Genomic DNA, 14041 nt, shown 5'->3' with positions numbered 1-14041 from the left:
TTTGAGAGGTAGCGTGAGCCGCTGACAACAACCTACCCCAACAAGCAATTAAGCTCCTGACAGGGACATTTTGAGATATCAAAAGACACAATAAATCTCCTCTGCAAGTTCAGCATTGCTTTGGATTGGGAGAATGGAGTGGATGGGTCAAACCTGTGTGGCGCTGCAATCCTGTGCGCCAGGGTGTAACGCTGTTCGGATTGGGGGCCGAATCAACTGTGTCTTTACAGCCATTTCCAAGATTTCACTGACTTTATTCAAATTCACGATTTCCGTGACCAACATGACATAAGCACATCCCTAGTCATAGGTCTTCAGCCTGCAATGAGCTGGACACTCCTGTGAGGTGAAGAGCGCACTCAGCTGCACTCAGCATCTCACAGGATCAAGGCCGCAGTGAGTATGGCTCAGAGGAGCTGAACATCTAAACATACCCCCCCCCCCCCCCAGGAGAAACTGTTAGCACTTCTCCTGAGTTGTGTGTTGGGGGCGGTTAATGACTTGAACAAGGAAAAATTGCAAGGACTGAATGAAACAGAAGGTTAAAAGGCAGGGGCAACAGGGGGGACAGACATATGGGGTCACGTGTCCCCCTAGATTTCTGCCAGGGTTTACACCAGAACATCTAGTGAGGGCTGCTGCCCTCATTCCCTTTGCTTTGCCCAGAAGCTGCCCCTGGCCCATGTCTTTGCATGTCTTATCCCTTCTCCTCTCCACCACCCTGCAGCTGGAAGCAGCTCCCATCTCTTCCTGCCCCCACAGCACGGAAAGGCAGCGAACGCCTCCAGTCTGCTGCTGGCCACTGACATAACCCAGCTGCCTCCTGTCCCCCAGCTGCAACACAGGCAGGGAAGGGTTAAGGAACCATCGTGCATCAGGATCCCTGGGAACCTGCAGGGATGGTTGGGATCTGGCAGGGAGCAGGAGGAGTGACACCGAATCCCAGCCTGAGGAGAGTGCGGAGAGGGGTCTCATGCACCCTGGCTCCTTCCTTAACCCCTTCCCTGCCAGTGGCACCGATGCCATCCTGGGCTGGAGGTGCCATCGCCTGCCCTTCTGCAGATAGCAGCAGCCAGTAGGCCAGCCACCTGCCTGCACGTGCCCCTGAGGGGCACAGACAGGGCGCGGGAGCTCAGCCCACTCCAGACAGCCCAAACTACCTGCAGAAGGTGGGAGAGGGATGGAGGGGCACTGACCGAGGAGCGAAGAGCGTTCAGAGGTGCTCCCAGGCTGGCAGAAATCTGGGAGCTATCAGTGCAGCACGGATGTTCTTCGAGCTGGCTCACAGAGCGCACCTCCCTAGAGCAGTGATCAGCTTGCCCTGCTCCAGCAGCATCTCTCTGAGGGTCTCATAGCGCTTTACAGGCCGCAGTGCGCTGCTGGGAGTCAGGTGGGGATCCCCCCATCATAGAGAGAGGGAGGCCTTGCTTTAAACCTCAGGCAGCTGTGCAGGCATATGTGTGAATGTGCAGGGGCTGAGAACTGGGCCCAGCTGCCTTGTCCAAGCTCACAGAGTCCATCACAGAGCCAGGAATAGAGCCCGGGGGTTGGAATCCTGCAGCCAAAGGCTGGGCGGGACCAGGAGCTGACTCTGAGCTGGGAGGTGCTGGGAAGCTGCTTTGCATTGCACTGAAGAAGGTACAGTGAGTGAACGTGAGCTCATGAGGCCATATGGCATGCCACCCCCACTCCGCTATGCGTCACCTCACCTGCCAGGATTCACACCAGAAGCTTTAAATTGTGCCCCAACACTATCAGCTGTTATGCGTCACCTCTGTTAAAAGGCCTAAGAGAATGGAACTCACATTGTCAGAAGAAATAAGCACAACCACTAACCTCACCATATGCAGAGCTAAATGGAAAACCCACCACTTCGCCATATTTCCCACAATATTCTCACAATCATCCGTTAAAAAAAATCAACAACAACCCTAACTAAGCCTGCTTTGTGGTGGCAGGGCAGGGAAAGAGCAAGAACACTGTCCTCTTTTAAATAACAGGTACTATGGTTATAAAGAGCACCATGTACCTACCTAGAATGAACAGAATAGAACAGAATATTTTAAACATTTAAAAAACGAAGCAAGAACCAAAATTGTCTGGGAAGTCTAATCTACAGTGCTCTTCCAACTTTACCATCCACACCTCTGTACTCTGCTCTTCCAGAGCTGCTTCTCCAAATACTACTGAGCACCAAATATTCCTCCCAAATGCAGGCAGTTACCATGCAGTTAAAAAAATACATTATGCTGCCAGGATAGTGTATCCCTTGGGGTTAGGGACTGTTTCTTTTCTTTTTGTACAGTGCTGAGCAGATATACTAGAATGATAATTATATCCTCGCCACACACACCCCAACCCACACCTCGCAAAACTGTGTTAATTTTCTCTGTCACATTTACTTAGCTCTTAAACTCTTTGGGGGCAGGGACTGTCTTTCTGCTCTGTGTTTGTACAGCACCTAGCACAATGGGATCCTGGTCCATGACCGGGGCTCCAAGGTGCTGCCGCAAAACAAATAATAAATAATAATAGTTTAGGTGTGAATGTTTCATTACGTTTTCTAATTATTTTTTCATTCATCACTCACTTGAGTTTCTTGAAGGCCTCCCTGCCACCAGCCACATACTGCTCTCCGCTCTGGAGCTCCTCCAGCTGCCGGATGCGATGCCCGGCACGGGGGGTGTAGATGCTATGCACAGCCCCAAAAGGTGCCTTCACCCCACCAGTCACCTCCTCCAGGAAGACCTCGAAGTTGGACACCTTCTTATCATGGATGAGTAGCCGGTGCCCGGGGAAGAACGGGTCCCCATTGCGATACACCAGCACGCTCTTCACCATCGGCTGTGACAGGCACGTCAGCTTTGTGCTGGAGCTACTCATGTTCACCTCCTCTTGCTGTGGTTGCTGCTGCCGGACAGTCAGTGCTGCCCACCAGGCACCGTCTGCACCTGTTTATTCAACAAGAATGTTCCTCTCTCACACACAGTGTCAAATACCTCTGATGCATGAACTGTGTACACACACGCACACAATACCTGCACCAAGGACCACCTCCAACAGGCAAATCCCTGTCTGAAGCAACCAGGGAGGGATTAGAGCCTCCCTAAGGTTTCCAGTACAAGTCTGTTCAGCCTTTAAAGAGCAGCCTCTGCTAGGCAACCAATTCTTGCTGCTCCCTGGGGTGGCTAACACAGATTACACTAAACCATGCAAAAAAACCCATATATACAGGTGTAAAGGGAAGAAAAAGTGACTGAGCATAATAAGGAACCCACAGTCCTGCCAGGATCTTTACAGCTTAGCTTCGCAGTTGCTGAGGTGCCTTGCAGCTCTCTTCTTTCACAAGTGGTTTTACTCTGTTGCTCAGGAAACTTTATCCTGCTTCTTCTCTTCCCGCCCCTCCCCACGTCAAAAGAGGGGGGGAAAAACCCAGCCAAGTGAGGAAGGCTGCCAGACTGCAATAAAACAGACGGACTAAGCCTAAACATACCAACCAAAGCAGAGCTGGGCAAGTAATGAGAAAGGGGAAGGGAGAGGGCTCGGACACAAATATTATATTTTGGAAAAATTGCATGTAATTTGTGAATACTTCAGAATTATTCACCTGACACTATGCAGTGGGGAGAGTGGAAATGTTTTGGGGGGGGAAAAATTGCAGAAAACTCACTGAGTAAGTTATTTGGTGAGTTTTATTTGCCCATCTCTGCATCAACATCATTACAAGGAAGCAGCACCTTCTAGACCTGCAGGATGAATGGACCCCTTAGCCCTCCATGTGATCAGGGACAAACGGGGAGTCGCAGCGACTGGTGCATCATTCAAAGGCCAAGAGCCTGGCAGAGGGAAGAGAAGCCCCAGTGCAGACAGGGGACAAAGGTAACTTGAGTCAGGAGTGGCCGGGGGTGAGGAATGGGAGCAGCACCTGCCCGGGGGGAGGCCCCCACTCTCTCTCACTCCGTGTGTGCGTATATGCCTGTCTCTCACCCCGGCGCACTCAGCTCTGAGCCACCTGGCGCATCACACGGCCGCACGCCGGGCACTGTTGCTGAGTGGGCGTCTCATGCTCCACGCCGGGGCCCCCGAGACTGGGGAGAGAAGGAAGCACAAGCTGTGGCAGTTGGTTCTTGCTGCTGCTCAAGGAGCTTCTCCCCAGGGCAGGGGAGAATGTTGTTATTTTCCCCGGTTTCCATAGCGACCCAGGTAGCTCAAGAGCAGGGGAGCGTTGATCCCGTGCAGAAAAGAGCACTGCTGCAGCCCCCGGGAGGGGGAAGGAACCAGCGTGAGCCTGAAGGAGTGGAGGAAAGCTTGTGAAAGCCCAAAGTGAGGGGAGGGGGAGGCAGCTTGTGTGCACCTGAGGCTGAGGGAAGGGGAAAGAGATGAACTCGAAGGGCTGAACGTCAGGGAGAAGTTTGAAGTCACCACACCTCTTGCACGACATCGTGCAAGGCCACAATTCCTACGAACTCTCATGGGCTATGTCACAGACAGCAACCAGTGGCAGAGACTGTGACAGAGAATACAGCCATGCTGCATTACAGCAGATCTGTACGGGGTTTATTGTCTTCATCATCTTCTTCTTATTTAAATAAATAATGTTTTCTCCTCTATAACAAACTCCCCAGGAGCAGGCACTGTGACTGTCCCCTGTCAACATACAAGGTGTACAAGAGAGAGGTGAAGGCTCCCTGTACCCTTTCCACATATTTGCACAAAGGCCATCTCTATCAATCCACTCATCCATCCCTCTTTTTGAATGTTATCCATACTAGAGGAATTCATTGGACTAGAAGTACTTCCGCCACTGTGAATAGTAGTTCAAATGCCCAAGACACATTGCACAAGAGAAGTCTCAGACTGCATTTTCCTTATTAATGTGCTTCAAACTTATTCCGACGATTTACCTTCAAATAGTCTGGTGTGATGTAATATTTACTCATGTATCTGGGGTGAAATCCTGCCTCCATTGAAGTCAATAGCAAAACTCCCAGTGACCTCAGCGGGGCCAGGATTTGTTCTCCAGTGTCTAGAAGGAAAGGTGTTGAGTGCATTAGAACTGTGGATAGATACAGCAACTGGTGAAGCAGCACTATTTTCTCACTGAGGCTATTATTCTTTACTTACTGTTACAGGTTTGATAAGAAAGGCCTTTATTGATTCCTCTTGTTTGTTCTACAAGGAGATAATGTTAAAATGCCTACTCTGTTTTGAGCTATGTCCCTTAATTAACATTATTTGCACAGAGTCAGTTTCAATGTCTTCAAAATAAGAGATGTTCAGTTACATAAAATATTGCTGGAAGGTTTCATTTCAAAAGAAGGGCTTTGTCCTCAGCAGATCTTCACTGCTTTGGGTTCCTGGTCCAAGACTAGGTGCTATGGTAAAATAATAATAATGGGAGGATTCACTAGACTAGTTAGTGGTCAGCCCTGCAGCCTTTATTTGCACTGTTTAAGTTAATGGAACTATTTTCCTAGATAAAGGTTGCAGGGTCAGGCCTTAGAGTTTGTACAGTGATTCAAAGATATAAAGTGCCATGTAATTGCTAAGCATTATTATTAGACTTTAAAAGGGGCAAAGGAAATTCCCTTCAACCAAGAGACTTGGCTGTCTCTTTTAAAAATCTATATAGTGGGGAAAGACTTCGCTGGAACAAGAGACAACCAAAAAACAGTCCCTTCGTTTTGCATTTGGCAACTCTTCCTGAACTCTTTTTTTATTGGGATTGGTTTACTTACTCTCAAGAATAAAACAGACTTTTATTGGACTCTAAGACCAGATTCACTAAAAATTCCATTCCATTGACACAGCACAGAAGCAAGGGCAAGCCACAACAAATCAATGTACAGGGGCGGGCGGGGGCGGTCCTGGGGTATGAATGACTAACAGAGGTTTGGTGGATTTTTTAATGATTCTGATCCATGAGCTCTTAATTAGGGCTATATTTATTTGGTGCCAACATTTGTCTTTTCGTTTGTTACTGGCATCTGACAGTTTCTCTGCATATGACATGGACAGTCCATGTAAAAAGCAATTGACACACTGAAAACTATTCTGTATTTATATAACATATTTTTTCTGATTTTTCCTTTCCTTGTCTTCAATTATTAAGAACATTCACATGAAAACTGGATCTTTTTATCTTTTTGTTGCTTGTTCCTCACTTGAATTAAAAAACGTGACTGGGCCATAGTCAAAATATCAGTAAGGTTGGGATCAAGTTATCCGAACATACAGATTAAAAATCTGAGTGTGAGTTGGTTTGTTACCTAGATGAGCAATATATGTAATCTCGTGTTTCGTAGGCGGAAGCTCTCCATATGCTTATCTAAGTCTTTGCAGTTAAATTATACATATAGTTTTGTTGCTTTTTTTGCCTTCTATGGTCCTTCTACTGCCTGAATGGGCAAGTTCTGTTGATAACATAAAGTTAAGGTCCTCTCCTACAATGATTAAGTAAGGCAGGAGTAAGCTCATTCCTGTAAAGTGAATTCACTTTAGGTAGTTCGTGTTCCCTAAATGTAAATCTTTCCTACTACTCTAGTCCTGCACTAGGACACAGTTGCCCTAAACCCCAGAAATAACACCAGGTCAGTGGGATCCTGTAAGAATCAAAATGGCTTCTGCTGAGCTGGAGCTTTGGGATAACATCAGCCAATCAGAAACACAGAAGAAATTATGTGACTTGCCCAATTTAGCCTGTCCTTCTGAACCAAGAATGAATTCAAAACACTCCATGAAGAATAGCCTGCTAAAGTCTGTGGATTGCAAAAACAATCTATAAAAGGGATTGAGACAAACAAACATAGCACAAACCATTCATGGTTTGCAGACAAGATTCAAAATCAGGCCAGTTAATTTTGAGTATTTTTGTCAAATAATTCATATAATTCAACACAAAACAATTATGTATACAATGTACGTAGTAAGAGCCCAAATCAGCTTCCATTAGAGAGAATAAAAAGACTCCCATTGACTTCAATTGGTGTTAGTTATATCAAACCTTAATACAGCAGCAGTGTGGCACATTCATCCTAAATTACTTATAACTTTTAATAAATAAATGACTCTTTGGCATGAAATTTCCCTTTCTTGTTTTTAGACCAAAGTTATTTTTGGTGTGTGCAAAATTTGCTAAAATTCTTTTTTGACATCTCTGCATTATCCAATCAGATTATAAGGTGTTTTATATTAAGAATCTTTTTATACTTTGATTACTCACATTTTTTTAAATACCCAAAACTTTGAATGTCTTATGTGCTTACTCAATGAACATAAATGCTTTGATATATTTGGACACATTTTGATGACAAACAGCAAAAATGTTACAATTGAAAAAATAGTGTGCTCATAATGAATTATTTTCTACTACATTTTTAACACTGTATGTGTTGCTTTATCCAGAGCACCGCAGAGTGAAACACTTTATAAGCCAGTTAAGACTTTGACCCCACTGGACCTTCCCCATACTCTGGCTAGCAGGAACTGTAAAGCCTGACAGAAGATTAACAGAAAATGTATTAAATTTCATCTAATTTCTTTTATTTGCTTGTTTTTCCCATTGATTGTTGTGAGATCAAAAGTGCTCTGTTCCTTCATACCTGGACATTGTTCAATGTCATCATCATCATTTTCCAAACTGATTTCAACACACATGATGATCAAAACATACAGGAATTTTTCTCTTGCTTTTTATCTTAACTTTTATGAAGGAAAAATCACCCCCTGCTGTGAACTCCAAGGAAGGCAGTTAACCATTACAAGAGAGTAATTTCAGGCTGAATGATGTCAGACATACTACTGTTATTGGTTAAAAGTTATATTCCTCCACTCGTTTGTAACTTCTGATCTAATTTATACAGGGGACAAATGCACAGTAATATTACTGTCCTCCTATTCAATGCTCTCTAGTAATCAGATAGTTCATGCAGATATGAAAACCTATGTAAGAAACATTAGTACTTTGTGTGTAAAAGGCAAAATGGTGATGACCTTAATACTGACCAGAGTCAAGCAGTGAGATGTAGTCTGTCAACCTGTTTATCAGCTATTCAGTGCTAGATTCAGTCACCCCTGTTGACCTGAGGCCCAATTCTCACAGTCACACAATGTCCTTTTACAATGCACTGGCAAAATAAAGAGGCAGACACAGCCCCAAAAATATTCCTTATGCAGGTGGCTAACCCAGTTGGCACAGAGCTGACATAAAGGATTAGATCCTCATCTACTCCAGCCTCCTAACATCAGATAAAGGGGCCTGAGAAGCATAAAGGGCACCTGGATGGAGGACAATTTCCCAGTACAGACTTTGCAGAAGCCAGCCAAAAGGCTGCCTTCCAAGGACTCCTCACGAAGCCTGGAATACCAAGCATGATGGGAGTAGCTGTGGGCAGGTGGGGCATGTTATGGATGTGTTGCAGAGATTCTGGGCAGAGCTGCATCCCACAGGCAGAGTGGGGAAGCTGCTGTAACTTAGACAGGTCCTCATGGCTGCGAGGGGTTTTGCCAGCCCCAGCACAGCCCAGGACTAGGAGGGCACAAAGGTGGGAAAAAGCCACCTCTCCCTCTTTCCCCTGGATTGTGTGTTCTGTGCTAAGCCTCTTGGAATTGCAACACAGACTCTCAAGGGCTCTGCACAGACCCTGTTCCCAGCTTCCTCGCATAGGGGACAGCGAAGGGATATGGCTGCAGCACACTGGACTATTGCTATTCCCTGCATCACATGAGCTCATGAAACAAAGGATGAGGCAAAAATAAATACCTCCAAGCTTTAACATTCCTGCCAATCTGTCACATTTCAGGTCTAGTTACACCTTTGTTCCCTTTCTGGTCTGTGTGCGCGCATCCCCTCAGGTGTCAGGTCTCATGTCTTCACTGGTCCTAAGGCAGAATTCTGCAGTTCTCCAACTCTTAGGCTGGACACTGGGCTACAGTACCGTGGGGCTCAACAATGATTACTCGGCAGACCCCGAGACCTGGGTTCAGATCCTGCAAGTCTCAACAGTACAAACCAAGTATGACAACAGAAAATGGTTTTCAACACAATCGAGGGTCCACATGTAATCTACCTTGCTTACGTTTTACCATCCCCTGGAAGCTTAGAAAGCCCAAGCTGCTTCAGCCCCCCCACCTCCCCCCACTTCGTCTGTGTCTGTCTGCTCCTCTGAACAGCTCCTGATGACTGTCTCACATCCCAGCTCCTGTTCTTAAAGGCCGGTCTTATTATCCACCCCAAAGTTCTTTGTTCCAATTTCCTACCTGGATTCCCCCTCCCCACCCTGTGATAACAAGCCACACGGCTGAACCCAGCATAGTTGGAGGTAAAACTACAAAGAGAAAGACAAACTGCACTGTCCACTAAACAGCAGTGAATGGGGCAATCTAAACGTATTGTCCACTTTCCTGCATACATGCAAGTAACCTGTTTGAATTAATTCTTTGTAGTCACATAGCAAACACCACAGTAGCACTCAGAACAACAGTGAGAACATATAATATCCATAAAGCATTACAAGCATCCCCATGTTCTCACACAAGTCATATGGGCAGGGCTCAAGTTCAGCTGGAGCTCGCCAGTAAATATTTTCAACCCCCCTGGAGTTTTTATAGCATGTTGGGAGGGGCAGGGTGGGAGAAGCAGGGGGTCTCTCCAAGAAATACCCTATGATAATTTAAGCCTTACATATGGATAGCATATACAAGGTCCACCCCAACCATTGATGATCATCAACACAGATGCAGTGAGTAAATGCATATATGTATATTTTCCTTCATCAGCCAAATTCTGCCGTGACTTACACCTGGGTAATCCCAGTTCTCTAACTGAGGATAGAATCTGTCTCCATGTGCATAATTAAGATAAACACAGAACAGACAATCATTTTAGGATAAATAATATATGAAAAAAATGGGTTGCACCATGGCATACTTAAATGTTCATTGTGAAATGATTGTTGAATGATGGGAATCTAAATTTTACATTACTGTCATTTCACTATGATGTGTAGTTAAATGATTATCCTATACAACATACAGTAGCATGCTGTATAGGATAAATCAGACTTTAAAAGCCATTCAGTCTTGATGCAAAGGTTATAAATCAATTAATTCAAAGCATATGAATGAAATCAGTACGCTAGTACCCACTTACATCAACCCTGAGCATGGTCCTAATAATGAAAATGGACAACAATAAAATGTATGGAGAGAGTTAGTGTAAAGTTTCCAAGAGAAGACAATTTAATTTCAGTGCACCCTATTTTGCTAAATAGAATGCCCACAATCCTTCCTTAGACTCGCACTACTCTGTGTAATGGATCTAAAAATCAGACTGAGGAACATCAGCCAGTTATGTACAGCTGTAATTGGACTGTCTTCAGTGACAGTTTGAAGTACACATTGTGGGGTGCTTTGACCCACAGTAATCGGAAGAAATAAAACACTGATGCAGTTGTAAATTTTAAAACCCATGCCACAGCAATTTTACTCACTATACAATTCCCAGACCAGAAACTCCATTAAAATACAATTAATGTTGTAAACATTACCAACTATTTTTTTCCAAAAATCCTCATTGAAAGGTTGCAGTTTAAGCCACACCTGTTGTTGATTCCACTTGTTAGCAACATGGGGTTTTTTTAGTGCAGTCAAAACTCCTGAGGGATAGCTGAGGGTGTGTGCAGGAAAAACTTTATAAACTTTTAGGGGCACCAGAAGCAAAACCCTAGATGGACAGCTTAGATGCGAAAGAAGGTGAAAAACCTTTTTCATCGAATTCTGAGGAGTAGCAGCAATGAAAGCGGAGTCAATTTGATCAAGGTTTGAGGCAATGTCAGCAGTTTCTGATTTTTTCACTTAACAGAAACAAGTCTCAATTAAATGTTAATTTGATGTATTTTTAATTTTCTACAGGGTTGATCTCTTTCTCTCTCTCTATTTTCTTGCAGGGCATGAATTCTGTGCTCATCCACTAGGCCCATATCCTACAAGCTAGAAGCAACCATATTTTTTATATTTTGGGGCCAGCTTTGAGCTGGACCCTTTCTTTATTTGACAGAATATGGTGCATTCAATTTTTTTTTAAAAACCGTATACAATAAACATACCACATGTGTGACCATTACACTAGATGCACAACACTGGAGAGATCTGAATACAGTTCTGAATACTAAAAAAGCAGCTATAATCAGCATATCAGTAAACTAAGCTGATAGTTCATGCCTATCTTGAAAGTATAAAGGCTTCATCTAGGGCTCCATATATCTTTATCAGACAGCAACATTTCATTACATCATTATATTACACATTACAACAATGCTCCAAAATCTACACTGGCTATTACTGAGTTCAAGATGTTCGCTTCTCTTATAAAGCTATAAATGAGTCCTGTTTATTTGAGAAGACACCCCTCCAGGCAAGACCACCATAGCTGCAATCAGTGTAGGTACTCGAGCAATGTCTATCCCTGTTTAGGCCTGATTCTTCAATTGATTCTGTGTGGGAGGACCCCTGTCCCCATGGAGAACCCCATTCAAGGAAATGGAATATCTTGTGAGCTCAAGGGTCCACCTGCATGGAACAACTTGGGAGATCCTGGCCACAGAGGAGAGAGAGATGCTGGGAATTCCCGATGACTCTGGATTTACTTGGTCCACCAGAACCCATATTGGTTAACGTTGTAGACACTCTATGAAGCCTGTCTTTTTCCATAGACATTAGGAGAAGGAGGTGCTAGAGTTATCAGTAAGACGTATAGATCTTATTATTAATATAATTGTGATGAGAAAATATTTTGTATGAAGTCGTGTGGATAAATTATTTTTTGCTCTTGATTTTAGTTCTGACCATCTGTTTTTATTTATTATGAAAGCATCCAAGGGAATAGATGGATGAAAGAAAAAGCAAACAAACCCAACATTTTTCCCTTTTGTCCAAGTGCAGATTAAAGAACATCAGCTTCCTGTTATAATTGTCAAGGATTTCTTTCAAATTTGCTAAATACAATTTCCGATATAAACTCTTTAAATATTCTCCCAGTGTTTGCATTCTACTTATTCAGGTGATTCTCTACCAGATCTTACATGAGTAGCAGTCACTTGCAAGAGATGGTGCATGTTAACTTACTTTCCTGTTCTCTTGCATTATCTTCTACAGTGCCTGCCATGTTTTGTTTTGTTTTGTTTTGTTAAATATCCTTGGCATTCAACAGTATTAAATTCAATACTATTGCACATACTGCCACCTACTGTGACCCAACTAAATTAAGGCTAAAAAACTCCCATTGATTTCAGCAGGCTTTGGATCTAAACCTAAACCAGGGGCCAAATTCTGCTTTCAGAAGCACTTGAGTTCAAGCTGGAATAACTCCCTTGACTTCAGTATACTTATCACTATATACAAACTGAGAACCTCCTTCGTCACTGCCTTGCACCTTGTGAATAGAGCCCTGCAAGTCTGCGTATATTCACTTTATATCCATGGATATCCACGGACCATTTTTGCAGATCATGGATGGATGCGGATCCACATTTTATAACTAAAGCCCTGCAAATCTGCGGACATCTGCTTTATATCCGCAGACCATTTTTGTGGCTCGCAGATCGGATGTGGATACAAATTTTGTATCCGCACCGGGCTCTATTTGTGAAGTAATTTAAACTTGTGCATAGTCACTGCAAAACATTGTCATTCTAATATGGTATGTTTCATACCACTTTACATCACTGTAAATGTCTTCAAAAAGGGGTAGCAGTGGGAGACTAGGAGCTGGGGCCAAATTCTGCTCTCCATTACCTTCCCCCTTCAAGTTTAAAGTAACTCGATTGAAGTCCCCTGAAAGCAGAATTTGGTCCCAGTTCTCTTTCCCCCAAAGTTTCAGGGCCTCATTCAGGAAAGCACCTAAGCAGGTCCTTATGTCCATCTCTATTCAGGAAAGCACTTAAGCAAATAAGCATATGCTTAAAGTTAAGCACATGCTTTGACACCCTTCCTGAACAAAGGCCACAGTCCTTAAGGGGCTCACAGCTCAGGATATTTGCAGTTCTTGGTTCTAAGAAATATAGTATAACAACCACATGCAGCAGCTGTTCAACTGAGGCTCATGTTTAATTAGTAATCTAAGTCCAGTTCAGCTCCACTTTCTTCATTTAATACTACAGCAATTTCTAAGTACACATTGATTATGTTGCTAAAGAGTTTGGTTTGGGGGGGAAGAGGTTGCATGAATTCCAGTCTATGTGATTTGAATGCAGATGAGAAAAGGGAATGCCTTTGCAGTATTTTCATAGAAGCTCTTTGTACACAAAGAATATTTTAAAAGCAGTATTGGTAGTGGGGGTGCAGTGATCCATTACTGAGTACTTGGCTACACATGTTGCTCCTGCACAGCTGTTAGTGTGCCCACAGCTGGAATCCATCCAGCTTTAAATTCACACCCCAACTTAATCGTTGGTCCCTTTCAAGGGCAGACAAGCCCAAATTTAACTGGAGCCTCAACTGACCACTTCATCCTGGTGTTTAGACAGACATAGGGTCAAAATTATCTGGTTTATATGCTTACAAGACCTTTGTCTAGCACAGAATGGGTGTGTGCTGAGCGGGGAATTAAGAACGTTCCATTTCATTGTCAGCTCCTCATCATGCCATCCACAGTGGCAGACCCTGCACCTGCAGGGAGCAGTTTGCAGGGAGAACCAGGACCCTAGTCAATGCTGCAATATTTGGCTTGCAAACACAAGTTATAGATTTTTCTTTTTCAAATTAATTGGGGGGGGGGTGGGGGGAGAGAGAAATAAAGCTAAGCTGGGGTTATGCAAAATCTTCTTTTGGGAGAGGGGGGAAAAAAAGCCCTCAATTTTGGGGCCAAATTTGCCATGACATGATCTAACGAAGAAAAAGATTTACCGACATCAGGTGGCGGTGGGGCCACACTGTCATTACAATGGTCCTTAGCAGCCCGCCGGAAGGGGGCAACAAGAGGGAGATGCAGCCAGGCGGTTTCTATACCCAGCGGGGCCCTTAACTCATCCCATGACCTTGTGCA

General features: G+C 44.1%; 1 protein-coding gene across 2 annotated transcripts in view; it reads right to left on the bottom strand.

Moving 5' to 3' along the window:
* Positions 1 to 14041, bottom strand: part of DCDC2 (doublecortin domain containing 2) — a 110894-nt gene that overhangs the window by 95991 nt on the left and 862 nt on the right. The window contains exon 1 of one of the 2 annotated variants that reach the window (XM_067537582.1): positions 2591 to 3234. The exons of the other annotated variant lie outside the window; for it this stretch is intronic. Coding sequence (XP_067393683.1) covers positions 2591 to 2883 — 293 coding nt within the window. The 5' untranslated portion in view covers positions 2884 to 3234. Of the gene's footprint in view, positions 1 to 2590; positions 3235 to 14041 lie in introns of those variants that run through there. 2 annotated transcript variants of the gene reach the window in all.

The sequence above is a fragment of the Emydura macquarii genome, unplaced genomic scaffold (assembly GCF_026122565.2).
Source record: "Emydura macquarii macquarii isolate MOO-44397 ecotype Brisbane River unplaced genomic scaffold, CSIRO-AGI_Emac_v2 contig_431, whole genome shotgun sequence".
Taxonomy (NCBI): domain Eukaryota; kingdom Metazoa; phylum Chordata; order Testudines; family Chelidae; genus Emydura; species Emydura macquarii.
The sequence above is the reverse complement of the archived record's forward strand: the minus strand, read 5'-3'. Positions and strand labels throughout refer to the sequence as shown.